Below are 22,968 nucleotides of genomic sequence, written 5' to 3'. Positions count from 1 at the left end.
ATCCTGCCTTGGTCAACCAGAAGCTCCTGTGCAAGATGTTTAATCTGGAGCAAGTGGCCAGGGAGCCTGGGCAGCGGCCATCTGCCAGAAGCCTAGTGTACAGGGACAGCACAGCCATGCCCTGTGCTTAGCAGGGACAGCAGCAGCACCCTCAACAGGTGCTTCCTGGACTTCCTGGTGTGACTTTGGCTGTGGTCCTGGTGGAGTGACCCATTGTCCCAACCCACTACTCAGCCAGGTCCCCCAGCCTGCCCATCTAGGACTGGGCACCATCCGGGCTCCCTCCTGAAATCCCTGTCTGCTTCCATCCACCAAAGACTTCATTTTTCTATAATGAACAGCACAGTCTGGTGCAGCTGGTTAAAGGGTAGGTGAGATCTGAACCCATAGCTGTACAGTTCCAAAGATCCTTCTGTTTCCACCACATCATGAAGACACCCTGGGCCTGATCTGGAAAGGGGGTTTGAGATAGAGAGGAGCGAAAGTCCTCTGAGTAGCAAAGAACAGGCTCAGCCTTCCTAAATGCAAGCTTTCTTGCATTGTTACCTGCTTGCAGGCACAAGACTGGAGAAAAAGGAAAAGGAAAACAAAATCCCATCAGGTCTCTTTTCTGGTGGGACAGCCAGATGGCCGATAGCTGCCTAGAAGTTCAGATGAGCCCTGGGCCCCTTCAACTCTCTATGCCCTGGTCTGAGCTCATGGCCTGCACCCTGCCCAACCCTACTTACCTCCAGCTCACATCTTGCACACAGCCACACCTCCTTCCAGACACTCAGACTCCCTCAACTCTGTCCCCCCACTGCTCACCCAGTGTCCACCAATGATCAGGACCCAAGATAAGTTAATACCTGAGTTAATATCACTCTGCTCTGCACCCAGCCTGCCATCGTCTTTCCCTTCCTTGTCTTGGGGTCCCAGCTTTGTGCTTAAATCCCTGACACAGCTTCCTGCCCCATCTCTGTGGCCTGACCTGCAGCTAGGGGTTCATCTTCACTGGAAGGGCATTGTTAGGTGATGCAGACACTTCTGGAAGGTCATATTTATCTGTCCCTCTTGCAGATGTGGTGAAGAGGTAAGTCACCCAGTACCAAGCAGGGGTTCATTTGACTGGCATCCAGGGGTGCTGGAGTGCCCCCAGGAGTCAGCTCAGCCCTGTTGTGACAGCATGTATAATAAATGGATTATAAAGGCCTTGGCAGGGACTCAAAACTGGCTCTCTGGGGCAAGACAGGCCTAGAAGCTTCCCTATTGTTCACTATCAAAGCCCAGGCCACACTCTGGGCAGCCAAGCCAGAGTCATTGGGTAGAGAAAAGAACTCAGGGTATACTGGACCCATCTCTCCCTGCCTTTCTTTCCCCTCCAGGGCAGATCCTGAGGATGCCAGGCCAGCCACAGGGCAAGTGGTGGAAACAGAGCTGTCTCAGACCTGGTCCCTGGCGCCAGAGAAGACTTGGGGGACTGGATGTTAGCAGCAGGGGCAGGGCATGGGCACAGTCCACTCATGGGCATCTTTGCAGTCTGACCAGGAACTGACAGCACAGAGCTGGGGGGCATGGTGAGGGTGGTGACTCTGAGTGCTGGGGGCTCATTTCCAGATGCTCTCAGTCAGCAACAAGCCATGCCTCTGCCAGGCTCTGTAAGGAGAGGAAGGAAAAGGTGATCTTCACCTCCAAGTTCTTGCTGGAGACGTGGTGACCCCCATCCAGGGAAGAAGGGGCCAGGGACTATTGCAGTGATATGCTTCATCCATAGGGAATGCAAAAGGGCCACATGGGGACCCTCGCGGGCCTCCTGCTTTCAGGCTGGGCTGAAGCAATGAGGAAGGAGCTTCCTCTTCCTGTGTCCCTGTGTCTGCCCCGCACAGGCCTACACAGTAGAGGGCCCTGACTGTGCACTAGAGGGCCCTGGTTACCCACACAGCTGTGATGCGGTGAAACGATGTGACTCAGAAAGAAAAGCAACGCAGCCGGTTCACACTCCAGGCCAGGAAACCCACCTCCAAGGTCCCTGCCTGGGGGCAACCACCTCCCATCCCCTGGTTCCTATGGGATTTAGCTGCCACCTGGCCTAGGTACCCTCTCTGCTTTGCTGACCAGGGCTGCCAGCACTAAAAATAGCCTCCTGATCCAAGCAGCTTAGAATAGCAATGGGATCAGACGATAGTGGCTTCCTCCATCTTGCCCCAGGAAAACACGAGATGGCAAGATGAATGGAAAGAAAACGTTAGAGTACCCCTCCCATTCTCCCTGCGGGCACTGCCTCCCCAACCCCCTTTCAAAACCGGTTTCTGGGCCGGGCGCAGTGGCTCAGGCCTGTAATCCCAGTACTTTGGTAGGCTGAGGCGAGCAGATCACCTGAGGTCAGGAGTTCAAGACCAGCCTGGCCAACATGGTGAAATCCCATCTCTACAAAAATACAAAAATTAACTGGGCATAGTGGCGGGTGCCTGTAATTCCAGCTACTCGGAAGGCTGAGGTGAGAGAATCACTTGAACCTGGGAGGCTGAGGTTGCAGTGAGCTGAGATCGAGCACTCAGGCTTGGGCAACAGAGCAAGACTCCATCTCCAAAACCAGAACAAAACAAACAAACAAAACGGTTTCTGAAACTTCTTCTCTCCTAGGAAGTGTCACAACCCAACCCATGTTGGAGAATGGCTTATTTTTCAAATAAAAGGTTTATCCTATGAGGTTCTGATCTTGCTATGCCATCTGTAGACCTACCACATGACTTCTAAAAACACAACAAAATCAGGCAAATGACAAGGGTGCGTGATTCCCTCTCTGAAGGGAAGTGGCCTGCAGGAAGGCCTGCTGCCTCCAGATGGCGCCATCACTTCCCAAGGGAATGAGGAGTGCAAGCCCGGCCTGGGGGCTACTCTGGCCGACTTTCACCCCTGATAAGGGCTCTCTCTCCGTGCTCACAGGAACAGGGTAGTACGGCTGAGGTTAGAAGCGCCAGGCCCAGCACCGGCCTGTTCCAAAGCTGGGAGCATAACAGAGTAAGGGGTCACCGGCTGGTGGCGACCCTGCACCATCACCACCACTGACATGCTTCCATGAATCCATGTCACTTTGGCCATCAGTGTTTGCAAAACTATTGTGTCGGTTGACAACAAATTTCATATAAAGACCTGAACTCTGGCCTTTCTCGAGGCCTGCATCCAGCCTGGCTGTGCAGTCTTCACCCAGGCATTGAGCTCCCCACCATTGCCACTTACAGGTATCTCCATCCACTCATTAGCCTACTTCAATAGACATTTGAGCTTAGGATCCCTGGCCTAGAGATGCAGGAATTGGCAAGAATTTGAATTCTAGGAGCCCACCATTGTAGTGGTTTTACTCCTTTCCCAGGTAAAAACAGAAAGAAAACTTGACCTTTGTTAAAATCGAGAACCAAAATGAATCTGAATTCAGAATGTCTTAGTTTAGCCTCATTAGCATATTTTGAGGACTTTTATAAATCTGAATTGAATGGCTGCCGCTGGGAGATAATTTATTAAGATAGAATTTGCCATGTTTCCAGCTACTGTGGATATTTTTCCTCCTCTGTTCCATAAGGTCAGCCAAGACTTTCTGCTCATCGACTCAGTGTCTTCGTGTCACATGCCTACCAACAGCTTTGCCAGACAGCCACCAAGGCCCTAGATCCTAGGAGAGTGGAGAACAGAAGCAAAGCTGGCCAGAACAGCAAGGGGACACCCTGGGGCACTAAGCGACAGGGTACAATCTTGAGGTGGGGCATTGAGGAGCTTTTGTGAGCTTGAGAGACAGGTTAGGAATTCAATAGTGACAGGGTGAGTATCTTACCAGGCCCACAGGATGGGGTGCTGAGCTGATTCAATTAGACATAGAGAATTTAAGGAATGTGGTAATTCTTGCCCAGGATTGTAAAATTAATACCTGCTGATGTGATACATTGTGGCAACATCTCATGCCAACTCTTAACTGGCATATAGAAGGTGACTGCCTAGTCCATTTGGGCTGCTATAACAAAATACCATAAACCCGATGACTTATTAACAACAGAAATTTATCGCTGACAGTTCTAGAGGCTCGGAAGTCCCAGATCAAGGTGCCAGCAGCTTTGGTGTTTGGTGCCATCTTCCTAGTTGGGAGATGGCAACTTTCAGCTGCATTCTCACATGGTGGAAGCAGGGAACTAGGTCTCTGCGGTTTATTTTAATTTTTTAGAAACTGCGTCTCACTGTGTTGCCCAGGCTGGAATGCAGTAGCACAATCATAGCTCACTGCAGCCTTAAACTCCTGAGTTGAAGTAACTCCCCCGCCCACCCCACCCACCTCAGCCTCCTGAGTAGCTGGGACTATAGGCACACACACCACCATATACAGCTAATTCTTGTATTTTTTGTAGAGGGGGTGTCTCACTATGTTGCCCAGGCTGGTCTCAAATGCCTGTCCTTGAGCAATCTTCCCACCTCAGCCCCGCAAAGTGCTGGGATTACAGGCATGAGCCACTGCAGCCAGCCACTGGGGTTTCTTTCTTTTTTTTTCCCGAGACGGAGTCTTCCTCTGTCACCCAGGCTGGAGTGCAGTGGTGCAATCTTGGCTCACTGCAAACTCCGCTTCCTGGGTTCAAGCAATTCTCCTGCCTCAGCCTCCCAAGTAGCTAGGATTACAGGTGCCCACCACCACACCCAGCTAATTTTGTGTGTGTGTGTATTTTTACTAAAGATGGGGTTTCACCATATTGGCCAGCCTGGTCTCAAACTCCTGACCTCATAATCTGCCCGCCTCGGCCTCCCAAAGTGCTGGGATTACAGGCATGAGCCGCTGCGCCCAGCCTCTTTTGTAAGGGCACGAATTCCAACCTCCCAAAAGCCCCGCCTCCTAATACCATTACCTCAGGGGTTAGGATTTTACATAAGTTTTGGGAGACACAAACATTCAGACCATAGAAGTGGTAGAGAGAGCTTGAGCAAAACCATGATTTAACATGTCTACTCTCCAGGAGATACAGGAGGGCAGAAATGGAGAAGGGCTAAGAGAGGATTTGACTCCCAAAGAGACTCTGGGAACCCAGCCTGGTGATAATTGGGACTGCAATATTAACAAGCTGTAAACCCATCACTTCCACAAATCACTTTTGAGTTTGTCCATTTAAATGGCTGGCTGTGAGCAATTTGGATCTACATCCATTTTTACCAAAATTAACTCCAACTTAAAAATCAGAGTTGGGGAAAGATAGTGTGCTGTTTTTCATAACTTCAAATTTTCCTAAATGCCTATCCTGTTTGGGAATGGTGTAACTGGTCAAGGTTACTAATAATTACATGTGAGGCCGTTCTAATCACATGCAGTGTAAACTGTCGTTTGGCCTAGCTGAGGTTCCTCATGGATTGTGGATGGGGCAAGGTCCAGACCTCTCAGTGGTTCTAAACTTGACCTCACCACCACTTGCCCTGCAACGCTGAGCACATCAGCTCATGTCTGTGGACCTCAAAGTCCAATGTTGTACAGGCAGGGTGTGGTCTAGAAATCTAAAGTCCCTTCAGTTCTAAGTGTCTATCATGTCTTGGCACATTTCTGCCTTTCAAAGAGATTTCACAGAAATTACAAACCAATCAATTAAGCCAGAGAAGGACAATTGTGCACAGCATTTGATAGATCCTAAAACCCTCCCGAGAAGCTGATTTGAGATGTGGCAATTGCCAGGCCAGAACCAGGCATCTCACTCATTCATTCATTTGACAAATGTCTGTTGAACACCTACTATGTGGCTACATTTCTCTAGATGCCAGCAATGCTGCAGGTAAAAAAAAAACCCACCAAAAATCCCTCACAGAGCTTACATTCTAGTGATAGGAGACACAGTAAGCAAGACAAATCAGTGAAAGACTTAGTATGCAAGATAGTGAAAGTGCTGGAGAGAAGGACGATAGGAAAGTGTGTGTGTTTACGAGTAGCAGGTGTGAGTTGAAATTTGAGACAGGGAGCCTACACCTGCTGCTGTCCCAGTTCCTGAACCATCCAACCACACTGGGCTGGGCAGACAAGTGGCAGGCTAAAAAGGACATGAGCTCAATCTGGGGTCCTGGAGTCTTATTCTTGCACTGATGCTCCTGAGCCCATGGTCTTAGGAAAGTTCTTGACCTCTTGGAGTTTAATGTCATCTGCAGTAGAGGGGGAATTATTAATAACAATCTGCCTCCTGGCTGCTGCGTGTCAAGTGCATAGTGTGGGGCCTCATGCCGAGACCTTGAGTTGCCCTTTCCTGCCTCACCTGAGACAGCACACGGGGAGGCTCCCATAGCTTCAGCTGCCTTCTGTGCTAAGCCTCTCCATGTGTAAAGGACACCCCCACACAGCACCTAAAGGGGCCAGCAAGGCTGAGCTTTCCTTGTCTTGTCTTAGTGAGCAAGGGACCTCCCAGTGTCCCTATGGGAATGATCATGCTTTATTGGCACCTGCAGGGAGCACCCTTCCCTCTTCTAGATGTGGAAGACAATGAGCTCAGGGGGTCCAGGCCCCCTCCTCCAGGCCACGCTCCCCACTGCAGCTGGAGAGCACCCCCAAAGTGCCTCTCCGAGCCAAGCCCTCAGTCCCCTCGGTCCAAACCGCTCTCCCGTGAGGCCCTCCTACCTCTGCCCCTCCATCTCCTCCTCACACCCTGACACAATTGCAGACTCTGGACTGATCTTTCTCCTCAGCCACTGCTCTCCTGCCTGCATCACCAAATCACCGGCACATACTTGCCTTTGAGGCTCAGCTCAAAGTGCCCAGGGATGCTGAATAAATGAATGGAAATGGACCCACTCACTCAATCCCTTGCCCAGCCAGGGAGACAGTGTAGGTTAAGGAAGCTCAGTACACATGGAGACTTCCAGCTGCATGGCAGCCTCCTGCAACCCTCCACAGCCAAAGGAAGATTGCACACATATTCAGACCCAGCTTCTCACACAGAAATTATTTCCACAATATTTATTATGCACCAACAATATGCCATGCCCGGTTCTGGGCACCAGGGATGCACAGTAAACAAACCTATCTCTATTCCCAAGTTGCTGACAGTGTGGATGCAGCAAATCAACAAGACGACAAACAGAAAGATGGTTGCAGATGGTGAGACATGCTGTGAAGGAAGCAACAGGGTGATGCCGCTGAGAGAGACAGAGGCTGCAGGGCTGCTTTATGGGGAATCTGGGAGACCTCTCTAAGGAGCTGACCTGCGATAAGAAGCCCTGTGGAACCATAGCAGGAGCAGCACCATGAAGAGCTAGATAGAAAATGTTGAATGAAGCCCAGGCTTGAGAAACGGCACCAGAGCTGTGGTCAGAACACAGGAGCAGACAGTGGAACAGCAGCGAGGTGGTATAGCGGGGTCCCCTCTGCCCACTGCCACCTGTGGGCCTCAAAAGGGCAAGCTCAGCCCATGAAGGTAGCAGGTATAGCTTCAGGGAAGTGTCAGAAACACTGGAAGTGTTATAGCATCATCTGCAATTGACTCATTGTAGAAATGGAAAGGAAACAGCTCTTGCCTTCCAGGGCTATTGTAGGACTCACTATAACATCTGTATTCTTCCAGTGCTTATGCTATCGCCTGGCACACAGGGAGAGTGAAATGAGTGCTTGCAATTAACATGAGGCAGGGACTTGTTCATGAAGCAGCTGGCAGGTCCTGCTGGGGTTAGGCCTGTAAGTGTGAAGGGCAGCCACAGGGTTGGAGGCATCATCTGAGTTACACTTTCAGAAGATTATCTGGTTGTGTGTGTGTGGACAATGGATGCATGCATGGTGAGAGGCAGGGATGGAGGGAGCGAGGACATCAGAGCAGCCAGGTGGGAGTGCTGCTGCCTGGAACGGTGGACAGAGGAGAGCAAGAGAAGAGGTGCAGTCTGGGAGGCTGGCTGAGATCCCCACCTGCTCAGCCGGGCTTATTCCCAGCCACAAGCCTGAGATCTGTGCTGGGGACTCATTGGAGGGCTGGAAACTGCATAACAAAAGAACAATATCTGACAGTGAGGTGGAAACCAGTGCAAAAACGACACTGGCTTGGAAACTCCCCACAAAGGGCTTTCATGCAGACTGACCTGTGAAATGTCAAAGAGTACGGCCTGGGCTCCACACATCCTTAGGAACAAGGGCTGATGCGGGTACCTACAACAGCTACTGACCGAAACGCAGTAGATAGTAAATGGTACCTAGAATGCTCCCCAGCCTCACGATCTGGAAGCCTAGTTTTTGGACATGTCCTATTCTTGGAAGGTAAAACAGCATGTGTGTAGGTGGTGGGGAGGGGGTTCTATTTCCCTGTATTCATATACTCACAATGTGAAGAACTATGGACCAGGTATTGGCTGGAATTACCTGTCCCAATTCCTCACCCTCCTGTGGAGGGGATAGATGGTCACTCCCTTGTCACAGCTTCACCAAGGGCAGCCTACACTTTTCCACTCCTTAATATTGGGCCTGGTCCTGCCACTTGTATGGGCTGAGAGGACGTTGGCAATGTGACCCAAGCAGAGGCTTGAGGTGTGCTTGTTAGACTCACCCTCCTGTGTTCTTGGCATGACCACGAGAGAAGCGTGCTCGCTCTGGGTAGCCCACCAGCCGAAGAAGAAAACGAATATGACTTGATCAAATCTGAGACTTGCTGCCAAGCCCAGCCAAGCTCAGCTTAACCTGAGCCAACCCACAGACTCACGACTTAGGCAGAGGCTTTAGCTTGTCTGCCATGGAGATCTTGTTAATAACAATAGCTAACTAGTACAGACATCATCACAAACCTTGTTGACTCAGTGCTCAGGGTCTGCAGGCAGAATGCTGGCCACTTTCCACACACCTTTCATGTGACCTGAATGCCAACCTAAGACACAGTGTTATCATCTCCATTTCACAGATGAGAAAATGGGGACTCAGCAGGTTAAAGCTCTTTGTCCAGGGTCACAGCTAGTATGTGAAAGAGCCCAGATTCGAATCCAGGCTTGTGTGCCTCCAAAGCCCATGATGTGTGCCAGGAGTTGCCCCTGCTCTCTGTGCCTGTTAGGGCCTCTACCCTGGATTTGCAAAGCCCATCACTTTATTTCAGGACTTCATTTCCTTCAAAACACATCATGCAGGTGTGGCTTTTTCAAATTATGCCTGAGCTGTTCATCTATGAATGCCAAAAGTGGCAGCTCTGCAAAGGACCATGACAGCCCCCTCAACGCAGGCCCAGGGAGCCCCCCTCTGCCAAAGGCTGGCTGCCGCACCCAGCAGGTCATTCTGCGGCCACCTGCTAGCTGTGAGAAGTCATGTGCCGGGAGAGGTGGTGGCGCTCCCGGAAGTGCTCCTGGCACACAGGGCAGGCAAGGGCCTCTTCTCTCCGCTTCTGAGAATGTGGGTCAGGCCCCGCATGCTCCTTTTTGTGGTGGGATCGCATGTGAAAGACCAGGTCGGACGTTAGGCGAAAGGACAGGTTGCACTTTGCACACCAGTTCTGGGTGGACAAGCCCAGGGAGGTGAGGGTGGGTGGCAGGAGGGCCCACGAAGTGGTGGAGGATGATGAGGGTGGGGGCACCTGGGCCTGGGTGTGCTCCAGCCACAGTGTAGGGGCACCCAGGAAAGTGCTACAGAGTGGAGCATTCTGTGGCAATGCTTGCAAGTTCCACAAATCACCAACCAAAAGCTTGGGAGTTGAAACTCGACCCCAACAAGCGAGGTCTGTAGTGTTGAGGAGTCCAGACAGCTCCCCCAGGGCATCTGCAGATTCCCCTGCAGGGAAGACTGAGGTTAGCTCAGGCCTCTCTGCTGGTCGCTTGGTTGGTTTGCTAAAGGCGCTTCTTTGCTCACCTCGTGCTCCGCTGGGCCACACAGAGAAGACTTTGCTGCCAGCTGGGTCTCTGGGGATGTTCTGGGTCGGCTGTGGGGCACCAGGCTGGCCTGTGGGGTCATCGTGCTCCCTCTCTTGGGCCTGAGCATCCACCTGCCAGTCCTTCATCCTCGGCAGCTCCGTGAAGGCGCTCTGCCTCTGCTCTCCACGTGTCTTCGCGGGCAGCGGCTTGCCAGGTCGGGGCTTGCCTGGGGCTGCCAACAATGCCAGCTCCGCACTGCCCACATCCCGGCCCACCCTGCCCACAGCAGCCTCAGGGCCCAGGCGGTTCGTCTTCTCGAGCAGCACTGGCTTGCAGCCCCGGCCCAGCTCAGGTTCGCTAAGTCGCCATCTGTTTTCAGCTGATGGGCTCAACGGGGCTCCCTTCCCAGCTGCCATGGTGATCACCAGGGCCGGGGCCACAGGATAAGCAAGGTGGCCACTCTGGCATTCATCAGTCTTTGGGGGTTTGGGGTTCTGGAGGGCTTGGCCCAGCAAGGAGCCATGAGATATGGAAGCTCCCCATGACACTGGGCTGGACACACTCGGCCACAGGGCCCTGCAGAGAGAGGAAGCGACAGGCAGTGAGATGGGCATTCATCACTCAGGCACAGTGCATCATGAGCTGGCATCAGACAGGACCCTGATGCTCAGGCCTCCTCCGCTGTCTGTGGGATGGGTGTGCTGACTGCACCACCTCTCAGGAGACAAGGAGCATGGATGGCACCATCCTCCAGGGCCCACCTCCCTGAGGCAGAGTAGGGACTGAGGTCTGTGCTGAAAATGCCCATGGGCAGCAGCCTCTACAGCTCAGTAGAGAGAAACGTAGGATTCCCCTGTCAGAAGTGGTTCCTGGGGATTAACCAGGCATGAAATGGAGAGTCTGCAGGGGAAGGGAAAGAGCCTGCTCTGGGGGCTGCATCAGGGCCTTGGGGGCCCTTCAGAAGTTTCTGGGTCATCTGTCAACAAGTAGACTCCATCATGAGGAAGCCATGCACCTTCAGCCCCTGCTCCATGCTCGAGCTACCTCTGGCCCTGGCTGAGTGCTGAGGGCACAGGGAGGCCGCAGCATGAGGGTCGCAGTGTTGGAGGACCATGGACTTCATGGTCTTTGCTCCTCACGCAGCCCTCTCTGTCCCGGCCCTAATTTCAACCCATTGCTCCTCGGTCTACCAGACCTGCCTCCCAGCCTGGTGGCCCCTTTGTCCACATCACATGCCCTGTCAGCTTCTGCACGGTCTCTGATTTTCTCAGAGCCATGCTTCTTGTGAGAGTCATGTGTCCCCACTCTTCCCCTAACTCCCAAGTACATGTGGGCAGCTTCATTCCCATCGTACCTGTGAACTCATTCCAAAATGCACCTCAGGCACAGCCTCCCCTTGAGGCTTGCCCAGTGCTCTCAGACACAGACAACACTCCCTCCTCCATGCCCTCACTGTCCTGGGCACCAAAGGCCTGCATGCACCACCTGCAACATTATATTTACTTGTTTGTGGTCTGCTAGAAGGCAAACTCTAAGAACCCAAATATGTCAATTCACCTTCACATCTGCAGTACTTAATCAAGCCTGCAACAGGACAGGAGCTCAGGAAGCCTTTGCTGAATGAATGAATGAATGAATGAATGACAGGACAGCAACTGTTAGAAAGAAGTCAACTCTTTCTCCTCCCAAAGAGTGTGGCCTATGACCTGCTCCTGCACAGAGAGGAGAATGTGAGCCCTCCATATTCCCATAGGGCCAAGGGAGGAGACATCCGCATGGTGAGAAGGGCGAGGAGCCTACTGCAGCCTGCCTCTGAGCTTCTCCACCTCCTGCTCCTTCCCTGTGCTCCTTGCTGGGCACTTGGCCCCTGCCCAGTCCATAGCTCAGGCGCAGGTGGGGAAACCACTAGCTGTGGCAGAAGGGTATGCTTTGCTTTCCAACTCTGATGTAAGATCAAACTATGAAGCTCCACCAAGGGCGTCCAACCTATTCCCATTTCCTCATCTCCCCTTGGTTCCAACCCCAGTGAGAACCCACCCAGCTTTTCCTTCGGGAAATAGCCCACCAGCCTGTATTCTCAGAGCTCTCTGAGAATACAGCTGATTGGCCTGTGAGTGCCAAGAGTCACCTTAAGGGTGGAGGTCACACAAGGGCCTGGAACTCTGAAAGTACTCTCCCTCAGGCACTGGACTAACAACAGTCTGACCATGGCTGGAAGAGGCAGGCTGAGGGGTCAGATCTGCCTAACAGGAGAGGGAAATGAGGCATGGTTTATAGTGGTGAAAGCAACAAGCAAGTAAACGCGTAACTCCAGAGACATGGTGAACAAAGCAGGATGCATACGCAAGACGAAGCACTGTGCAGCCTCGGACAGTGATGCTCGCTATGCTTATGAACGAATGCTGAGGAGGCAAAAGGACAAAAAGATTATAGATTTGGTGTAACCTATTCTATGCACACACACACACAAAATGCATACACCAAAGGAAAAACCCCAGGAGGAAACACAGAAAATGACCACCAGGTCATTTGTTCATTGATTCCCTCTTCCGTTCATTCCGCAAGCATTCACTGAGAGCATGCAGCATGCGGGCCCTGTGCGAGGCGCGGTAGTGACAGTGGTGATGAGGCAGTCCTGAGTTCAGCTGTACAGAACACAGGGACCTGCACATGTGCCAGTGTTGCAAACAGGCAATGGTGGCATCTAAACTGAGCTCTGAGGACCCAGAAGGGGCTGCCCAGGGTTCACAAGAAGCTTGCATGGGGCCTGTGGTGTGGAAAACCTGAGGGCTCTCTGGGGAACTGAGCCTAACATCGTTCTGCAGCGGGAGAGTGCCCGGGGAGGGGCAGGATCCAGAAGCCAAAATAAAATGGACCTGACTGTTTTTAGAAATAAATGATTCATTTTTTAAGTGTGGCTATAAAGACTATGTAATAGTATGGGAAAAAAAGCTTATAATACAATGTTAGTGTCAGATATAAACATGTTGTAAAACAAAACAGGAAAAAAGCCTATCTTCCAAATACACAAAAACATGAAAGAGAACATACCAAAGCAATAGATATGTGAAAAATAATTTTTACTATGTACATACACCATATAACATATAGTATACATAGTATGTATACATAATATACCATATAATACACTATATATGTAATGTGCTATATACTATGATGATGCTAGTATCATGGAATTTGGGGGAGTTTTTTCTCAACTTTCCAATATTTTCAAACTACTCTAGTCTTATTTTAGCATTTTGTTTTGTTCTGCAGTCAACTGTTTTAAAGGCGGCAGTGCCCTTTTCTGCTTGGTCGGGGTCAGAATTCTGTAAGGGATTCTCACGGCCCAGTGGAGCTGAAGCCTCTGTGACTTCAGAGATGCTACTTTCCTAACTGCTCCAGGAAATCATTCTGAGGTGAATTCCTCCCACCGTCTACTCTCCTTTGGAAAAGGGGAGTCCTAGCCCCCACGCTGGAGTGCTCTGGCTGGAGTTTCCTGGGAGTGGAGGGGCCTTCCCAGTGGGTGGACTATTTCTCATGGGGGCTTCACAGTCTGTTTCACACTGCCTAGAGAGACCCCTCCTCTGCCAAGCCTGGAACTGAGCATTCCCTGGGCCACAGGAACAAAAGGAGAGCTTTGGAAGAAGGGTGAAATGCCTGGGCACTCAGATCAGATCAGATCAGCTTTTAGGCAAAGTGCATTTCATTTTCTGTTCATTCATTCACTCAGTAAATATGCAAAAAGCACCTACTATGTGCCAGGCTCCAGTCTACATAAGACTGGTGACTCTCAACACTGACTGAATTCTAAGTAGTTGGAAATGACTGGAGAGTAGGGTGAGTGTGCAGTGTGGCCTGGAGAATGCATGTGGAGTTCAGAGCAGGAAGGTCCCCTGTGGAGGCCTAGAGAAAACTTCAGGGCTAGATGCAGTCCTGAAACAGCAGCCCTGGCCCTGCCCATGCTTGAATGCAGGAAGAGAACCTGAAATATGGGGACAAAGAGCAACTGGCCAAGAACAGAGCCGGTGATGCTCAGGGGAGGGACACCCTCCTGTCAGCCCTCCCCACCCACCCCTTCCATGCACCAGCCTGTATCCAGTAACATGTCGCAAGGTCTTTGCTGGAAGCTCAAGCCTCCTCTGCTTTCTAAGCATGGAGAAGACAGAGACCAGTGTGAAGCACAGGTCAAGAAAAAAAATAAAGAGAAGGAGAAAACAGAGAAAATTCATAAAGATTCCTAGCTTTAAACCTTCTTCCACCTCCATCATTGCCCCAAATTCCTCCAGGGCTCTCTGTCATGAAAATTTCAGAAAGTGCATGAGAAAACTTTGCAAATGAAGTCAGGGGTCACAGGCAGGGGAAAGTACTGGTCTCAGACTAGGCCAGATAAAGAAAAATATCAAAGACATCAGGAGAGCACCGACCTCGCCCATGGGATGCCTGCCGCAGTGAGCTGCCACGCACCTGGCCTAAGTGAGAGGTGGACACACTCCCCTGGCAGCCACCATCTGGGGGTTCAACCTCATGTGTGTCCAGGGCTCTTGATGGGTGATGGAGGGATGGGCAGAGGCTGCTTCATCCCCACTGGAATCAGGCACCTCCTGCCGGGTGTTGACACAGATGTGAGGAAGGAAGGAGGCCACACCTATGGCAGACTGAGCTCTGTGGCTTACTCTGCCTTGGCGTGTCATGGGGCCACTGACCCCCATCACACTAGATTTTTCCAACCCCAGCAAGCACGCAGAACTCAGCCACCCTCACAGAGTCTCAAAAATAAAGGCTCTAGTGCTTGGCAAGTAAGAAATTAGGTCCATGCATGTGGCAAAAGTTAGACACAGTGAGCTTTGCTGGTTTTTCCCTGTTTTCCTTCCTCGGCAACATTCTTAAAAGAAAAATCAAAATAGTAATTACAACAAAAATGTCCTTGTTATCCTTCAGAGAGCACGACACTGTATTTTCTTCACTCTAATGACTATTGCATCTATTTCCAAGCTTCAGACTATTAATAATACACAGGAATACCAAGAAGCAAATTAAAACAGAAAGGCACAAAAAGTAGAATGGGAAAGACGTGGGTTCGAATCTCACCTCCACGCATTTATTATGGAGCTTCAGTTGTGTAATGCAACTTCTCTGAATACTGGGCAATCGTGAAATGAGTGGGAACATAATGCATTTAAATAGGATAATAATATCTAGAAGGAGGCTCCCACCTCGCCCGGCCCATGTCAGTGCCTCAGGAACGTTCATTTATTTCTTTGTGATCAAGGGACAGGAACAAAATGTATGGCATGGAGAAGTAAACAAAAGAATCAATGACTGTACACAGCCATGCTGCTGGGACACGGGACACCTTCTCCAAGCCCAAGATGGAGAGAGGCAAAGTCTTCCATAGACGGAACATCACTCTCCTAACTAAAATACCTGCATTCTCAAAGATACAAAATGTGCCACTTTCTTAACTGAATAAACGCAGGCAGCGTGGCGAGGAAGGACGGCCCAGCAGGCCTTGCCCAGTGTACCCTGAGAGAACACCAAACATTCCGCTCTTAGGTGCTCCACCCACCTACACTGTTTTATTCCCATGCCTTCACCAGATGTTGAAATGTGCTGCCAGATCAAACCTAGACGTAAGACAAACCAAAATAACAAGGAAAGCTTGCTGGTTAAGACTGAGAAACAGCGTGGGGTGGGCAAAAGTTAAGATGCTCGGGTATGAGTCTCCACTTCAGTGTTTCTAGATGGCCTTGGGCAGGTCCTTGTCCTTCAAAGATCTTGCTCAGCTGCAAAATGAGGAGGCTGGACCAGGTGTCCTCTATGGTCCTAAATACTATAAGGCGCCGAGTGACATCTTTATGTGGCATTATGATGCATCTTTTGTGATCAATCTGGTTTTTTAGACATTATTTTGACAAGCTAAAGGGCAAAAAATGCAGATCTAATAATCAGCTGTGCCACAGCATGATACTTCTGTCAGCCATAGCCATACCCAGACTAAGTTGCTCTTCTAACGTTCATGAATATTCAATACAAACAGGACTGTGGACTCCTTCTAAAAGGTGGATTAATAGGTCCCAGGAGCAGGTCCCTGGTTACCTTGACACTCCACGGTGATTTCTCACATCCCTTAGGTTCCAGCAATCAGGGCTTCCTACCTGCAGACAGCAGCCTCCACCTGGGTAGTTTAAACAGAAAGGAACTTATTAAAGGCTATCATGCAGCTCATTAAATCCCTGTGAGAGCCAGAGACCAAGCTTGGGAGCTCTCCAAGGGTCAGGGTAGCCAGAAAAAAAAGCCTAACCATGCCCTGGCACTGTCTAGTAGAAACTGCTGGTACCAGCACCCATCGCAAGGGACCAAACTCCTACAAAGTCCACCACAGCCACCCCACAAGTCCAGATGTCCCTGCCACTGTGAGTGACAGATATCACCTGCATGCCAAAGACTTCAGCTCATGGGACTCGACTGCACATCCAGGGCTGGGTGATGTATCTGGCTGCTTGTGAGGATCTGTGTCAAAGGCCTGCACCCTGGCTGCAAAGGAGTCTGGGAAACATGGGTTTAGCTTCCCAACCTCTGCAGTGCAGGAAAGCCAAGTGAGATGGGGTTAGAAACAGTTGTTGACTGAACCAATGACAGTATCTGTTACTGTGGCACTTAATAAAGCTCACCCCCTGAGGAAACTGAGTGGACACAGCCATGCAATTCTGTCTGAAGGTTTTCTTCTCTGCCTGCAACTTGATTTTCTTGGTATGCAGCCAGTGGTGTGCGGGAGCCAGCTCACAGCGGCTTGTGAGATGATCAGGAATGTTTCAAGTTAGCTGTTTTAACTCAGACATTATTCAAAACTAAACTATACGAACTTACAGTCAAAGAAGTTATATTAAAAACACAGGCAATACATACTCAGAACCCATCATTTCCTAGTCGTTCTACTACACATTCCCATTGCCTACGCTGTGGACGCTGCTCCACCTGCCGGTGCGGGGGCTTGCCACGGTCCACTCCTCCTCATGCCACATCCAGGGATATCGTGAGTGGCCAGAAATCAGGGAATCAGCCAGAATGGGATTATTTATGGAAATGCTATAAATCAAGGCTTGATTTCTTGTTTTGTTCGTTGTCTGGACTTAAGAAAGTAATGGGAAAAAATTGTCAATAATGCAGATTAAACTGAAATTTTTGTCTTGTCGATAGCTGTTATATTGTGAATAGCTCACAAAAAGCTGAGGGACTATTCTTCTAGTATTCCGAAACTATTATGTGATTTAGGAAAGAAGTTATTTAGATCACTGACAAACAAGTGAAGTTCTGACATATGTTCATTGTTCCACTTTCATCTTACACTTTATTGTAAATGAAAATATCACCCAAAATCCATGTTGGAGCTACATGCTGAGAACCAGCTGTTAAACACTTACCACACACCACAGCATGTACCCCATATACTTTCTAATTCTGGGCACCAGAATAATCAGAGAGACCCTCCTGGAAGAGGCAGGAGGCCTCCAAAGGGCAGACAGATACAAAGAAAAGAGAGGGCAGAGAGAACGGCACACGCGAATGCCAGGCAGTGACAAGAGTGGGTTAGAAGTAAATCGAGAGTGTTTGTGAGGACTGTTTATGGGTAAGATCACATGGTCTAGCCACAGGGACCCACACCATATCTCTTAGGGGAGACAGTCGTTCTTTTATTCTGTGATAACAGGATGAATAGCATGGAAGTATTGCTCCACATGCAATGAGAGAGAAAAACACCTCTTCGTAACAGGACCTGGGATGGAGACAAGCCCACTTGAGTGGTTTGGGAGAAATGCTTCAAGATCAGGGATGGACCATGGACTGCCTGGGGTGCCTGAGGAATGTCCCATTGAGGAGGTGATATTATCTCTGGGTGTTGATGGATGAATACGAGTTCACCAATCAGGGATGGTAAGATGGCACAGGCAAAGTCCTAGTGGAAAAGAAGGGCTGGGTATATTTCAGTCATGAGGAAAAGACTGAGGGGCAGGAATTCAGCGAGACAGAGAGGATTCCTGTAAACGACCACTTTTCATTCACACTAAGCCAGGTCAGACCCAATTGTGAAATTCAACCCTGCCGAGGGAGGTATGGGAGAATAAGAGAGAGTTAGAGTGGGAGCCAGGAATTTGCCCAGCTCTTTGCTCCGAAGAGCTCTGGGCTCCTTGACATCCATTTGCACTCATATCCTCCAAGAAGGGTGTACTCCCACTGTGCAAAGTCAGAGAACTCCCCACCCCATCCTCCTTCTCCCCCAGCCCTAGCACAAATGGAGGGGCTGAGGCAGTCACACTATGCCCAGCCTTCCAGACCACCAGATCCAGCAGAATGGGGGCTCAAGCCTTAGGGTCCTCACTGGTTCCCATGCAGACACCTACAGAGGAGCCTGTGGCCAAACTCACACTCAGAGACATGAAATTATAGATGTCCTCCAGTGGAAATTATAACCCAGTGCTATTTCCCTCCAGAGCTTGCAGCTCTACCCTTGTGTGCAGACTTGAGGTGACCCTCAAGAAGCGGCCCAGAAAGCAAAACAACTGGGTTGCATCTGCGAGCTGCTCACACCAAAACACCGTCAGGGCTGCCGTGCTGACTCGGGTTGCAGAGACCACCTTCAGCAGCCTGCCTGGCCATAGTCAGTGTTGCCGCTACCACCTACTGGACTGTTGGTCCCTGGGGAGAGACAGCCTGTGTTTGATCTATCTCTGCAACCCCCGCAGGGCATCTCAGGAAGAGTGGGGTGGACTGCAGGGTCCCCCTTTGCCCCAGGTTTTTAAACCAGCTGACAGGAAAGGAGGAATACGCAATCTCTACAACAAGAGCAGTCAGATGGCTTGGTTCTGTTTTATGCTACTCAGCATCCTTCCTAACCAAACCCAGTTTCAGTTTGAGAAGCTGCTTATGTGTGCCTGGTACTGGAACTCTCTGAATAGCTCAATCCTGGTCTTTTTTGAGCTTATTTCTCCAGTTCTTCCTCTGACACTGTGATCTACCTGCCACCATAACCTTCTAATTAATTCCTTCTTGACAAAGTTGGCCAGAGTCCGTCGCTGTGGTTTGCATCCAAAGAATCCTGATTGCTATGGATGTGACAACTCACCTCAGCTCGGAGCACTATGCCTCCAGGACTCTCTCACAGAACAATAACAATCACACACAGACACTCACACACACACACGGCTGCCACCCAGAGATGCCGGCAATAACAATCTCTCTCTCACACACACACACACACACACACACACGGCTGCCACCCAGAGGAGCCAGCAATAACAATCACACACACACACACACACACACACACACACACACACACACACACGGCTGCCACCCGGAGGCGCCGGCTCAGCCCTGCCCCTGCACCTGTCAGCATCTAGCAGCAGCTGCCACATTCACAGAGCACACAGGGCTTCCGCCTGCCAGCTCTGACTTAATTTGACTGCGTTTGCACCCTGGTTGAGGGCAGTTTTCCTTCCTTGCTGGTTGCCATACTCATTTTTTCTCCTGACCCTCAGGAGTGCCAGGCCACTTCAGGCACCTGGGGACAGGGGATCTGTAGGCATAGGTGCACAGAAGGACAAAAGTTGGAGCAATGCACATGCAGGCTTGGCAGGATGGGTCTGGCTGTGCCTGGCCCCCACCCCCACACTAAGGGGCTGCCACCTCACCACCTGGCCCTGCCCCTAGAGAGAGCATGTGTAACCTCATCTCCACTCGCCAGAAGTGCTCACTCTTGGTTCTCCCCACACATGGATCCACTCGCTTCTCTGCTCCCCTGGCAGAGCTTCACGAACTGTCTGCCTGTGCCAAACTGGACCTCCACGGATGGACCAGCTTTCAGCCTCACCCTGGAAGTGCCCATGGTGTGGAAGGGAAGACATGCACTGACCACATGTAAAGGTGGCACCCATGGGGAGGTGGTATCAGCCCTGCTGGGATGCCTTCATCCCTACCCGCTCTCACCAGCCCCACCCTCAAGTTCTGGAAACTAGAACTCAAGCTCTTCAAGTGCCCCCTCCACTGGTGAGAGGTACTGGCAGAACCAGACTCCACTCAGTATTCCAGAATTCTCATCCTTAGAAAATATTTATCCCAGGGCTCAGGGAGAATCTAGGAGTGGATGAGAGCCTCCATGGCTTGCTATGCATAAATATAGCCTGGGCCAAATCAGCTTCTTCCTCTCCCTGCTTCCCGCCCAGCCGTGAAAGGATGTACCTGCGTCCAGCCACTTCCTGCAGGAGCTCTCAAGGAGATGAGACAGAGAGCCCAACCCTCTCATGGAGTGAAAGCATGGGATAAATCAGAGAGAAAGCAAGAAAAGTGAACATAAAACCTCACGTTCCCTTTTGTCACAAGCTTTTGACTAGCTCCTGTGGAACATCGCCACCCCGCCTTGCCCTGCAGACCACCCCGTGTGACTTCACGAAGAGGACGCAAACCACGTGATGCAGCAGGCTCCACACCACTCCTGATGCCCTTGTTGAGTGGATTCCTCAGAGGGGGTGTCTGACATCAGAGACGAATGTCGGCCAGTGTCTCCCAAAGACGCAGAGGCAGAAACATCACTCCTCTCTATGATCCCGAGCAAAGCACTCAACCTCTCTGAGCCTCAGGTTTCCATCTGTAAAATGCGCTCCGGCTAAGCTGTCTCTCCAGGCCATCCCAGACCTACTCATGTATGACTAATTGGAAGAAGCCAGTTCTCCTTTACAGCAGGATGGAACATTTGCTATCAGGATGCTTCAGGGTATCAGAATAGAAGTCACCATTTATCGGCTACGTAAGTGTCTACATGACAAACAATAGTATTAACAAATGAAATAAGGCACCTTGTTCATTTCATTTTCATAAAAACCATATGAGGGAAGCTATGTGTCTCAATTCAGATGCACTTATCTCCAATCTGCCAAATGCCATCCCGATAAACTCAGGGCAGCATCTCAGCTTTCAGAGACCATTGTGGATCCTGACACCGCCAACTGCTGAATTAAATATCCCACCCAGCTTCACACTCCATCAATGTTAACATCCAGATCTTAATAAGAAGGAGCAGGAGGATGGAGAAAATGAGGAGATGAAACTAGGAACTAGCTGGGGACCTTTCATCCCACCTGGGACCCCGGAGGGTCACCGCTGTCGCATGCATCAGCACTGCATGGAGTAAGGTCAGTGAGGCCAGGGCACAGGACGTCCTCCAGAACCCCAACAGAACAAGGGCCAGATCGAAGACCTGCAAGGTGGAAAATGACGTGAGGCTGGCATGACTTGTCCCCAGGGAGCCCCCGCCAGCTCTCATGCACGTCTCTCCTTTGCCCACAGACTCACAGCCTTCTTCTTAGTCTAGGATCTTTCCCAGGGCCAACATCAGATTTGAGTCTCTTCCACCTCTGGGCTTCATTTCCAACACCTCTCAGACAGCACCTCAGATGGCGGAATCTCATTCCAGGTCATGTTATACCCTGGCTAGGGCATTCTCTTGGTCAGAGCCCTGAGCACACACACTGCAGCCCAGCGCTACCTGGCTCCTGCTTTCCTCCGGGAACCTGCCTGCGCCCTTTGCACCTGCAGATCCTCCTCTGTCCAGACCGCTGTGGGCACAGTGGAGCTGTGCCTTCCTCCCCTTCACAGACACCAGCTGCCCTAGACGGCGATGGATCTATGAAGCCCTTGTTCTCCTTGCTCCGAACATGATATGAAAAGATGCTTTGTGGTCGTCAGCTCTCCTCAGTAGGTTCAGTTCACACCCGGGCTCTCACCCCCTGACACTCTTTACTGGCCCTCGTCACTCTGTCATTGTGAGTGTCCTGGGAAGGGCTCCTCTTGTTCTCCTTGGCTCTTGTCCCTCTGACCTCAGCAAGACATCTTTCTGAGCCACACAGATGTCTCTCATTGCCACCCCATGTCTTTCCTACTTGAAAAAAACAGATTTAATTCCAGGACTCACCCACCACTTTCAGAGCCCTCAGATCACGTGAATCACAGAAATCAAGTGATGATCTTTGAAACTTTCTGAAACTGAGCTCCCCAAGTCTACAGGGGATCTAACCATGCCTGGCCTTCCCCACCAACACAGAGCACATCTCCCGAAGGCTTCCAACCAACCTGGGCCATCAACCAGGGTCCCCTATTGCCCAACTCAGCAAGTGCTGCATCCTGGGAGATGAAGCCTCGCCCACCCCACAGTGTTAAGAGTTTGTGGTTCTCGGTTTATCACCCATCCTCTGGGCCCTGACTGCACACTGATCATTCACTCATTTGGGAACCACTGGCCACATTCTCCCACATTATCACCTTGACCAGGTTGTCTCAGGTAACCTTCAAGCCTTCCATCCACATAGATGTTAAGTGCACGGGCTCCACGGTTGGAGGCCAGCTCTGCTGTATCCAACCTGTGACCTTGGGCAAGGCGTGGGTCCTCTCCAGGCCTATTTTCTGATCTATAAAGAGGGTCACCTTGGTGTTTTCTTCACTGGGTTGTGGGAAAGATTAGAAGGATTAATATAGAGAAAGTGCTAAGGAACCTGGCTCAGTAAACATTAGGGGTATCACTTCTTATCGCACTGAGTGCAAAGGGACAGAATCCACTCCATGGCAGCCTTCCCATTACTCCTGAGCTCTCAGGGACCAGTGCACAACAGTGTTTAATAAATGACCAAACAGCCTGGGCATTTTTCTCCTTCCTGCTCCACCTACAGAAGAAAGAACTCTTGGCAAACAGCTGGATAACCTCTTTTTCCTGGGATGTCTGAAGTCACTCCCTAACCCAAGCCAACTGGCCAGCCTCAAGCTGTTCTGAGCTGCAGTTCAGGCACCAGATCTTATTCAGAGACACCATGTACCCCCACCCGCTCCCCCCAAGCAGTGCTTTGCTGCATCTGCTTTTCTCTTCAGTTAAAACACACAAGAGCAGAAAATACCTCCTGTCTTCTAATCCTTTGGTATCCCTAGTCTCTGCAGAAGCTTCCCAGACCCTTTTGGAAGATTCCAGAGGACAATCATCTATGGGCCTTTTCTGCATTTGGATTGTGAGGTCCTGGGGTTTCCTAAGAAAGGGAATACACCTGTTTCCAGGAATCCTCCTGGCTCTGGCACACTGAGGAAATTAAACACTGAAGGTGATCCAGGCTTTCCCAGAGGCTGGCTGGTGGCACT

At 50.7% G+C, this 22,968-nt stretch overlaps 1 protein-coding gene across 1 annotated transcript; it reads right to left on the bottom strand.

Moving 5' to 3' along the window:
- Window positions 1–6,928: 6,928 nt before the first annotated feature.
- ZNF488 (zinc finger protein 488) lies at window positions 6,929–21,939 on the bottom strand. The gene is given in 4 exon segments (XM_055092750.2): window positions 6,929–10,232; window positions 10,234–10,368; window positions 15,892–15,970; window positions 20,928–21,939. Coding segments are annotated over 2 exon segments (1,023 nt in total). The 5' UTR covers window positions 10,261–10,368; window positions 15,892–15,970; window positions 20,928–21,939; the 3' UTR covers window positions 6,929–9,236.
- Between the last annotated feature and the right edge of the window lie 1,029 nt (window positions 21,940–22,968).

This window comes from Pan paniscus, chromosome 8 (genome assembly GCF_029289425.2).
Source record: "Pan paniscus chromosome 8, NHGRI_mPanPan1-v2.0_pri, whole genome shotgun sequence".
Taxonomy (NCBI): Eukaryota; Metazoa; Chordata; class Mammalia; order Primates; family Hominidae; genus Pan; species Pan paniscus.
This window is presented reverse-complemented; position numbering and strand designations above follow the sequence as displayed.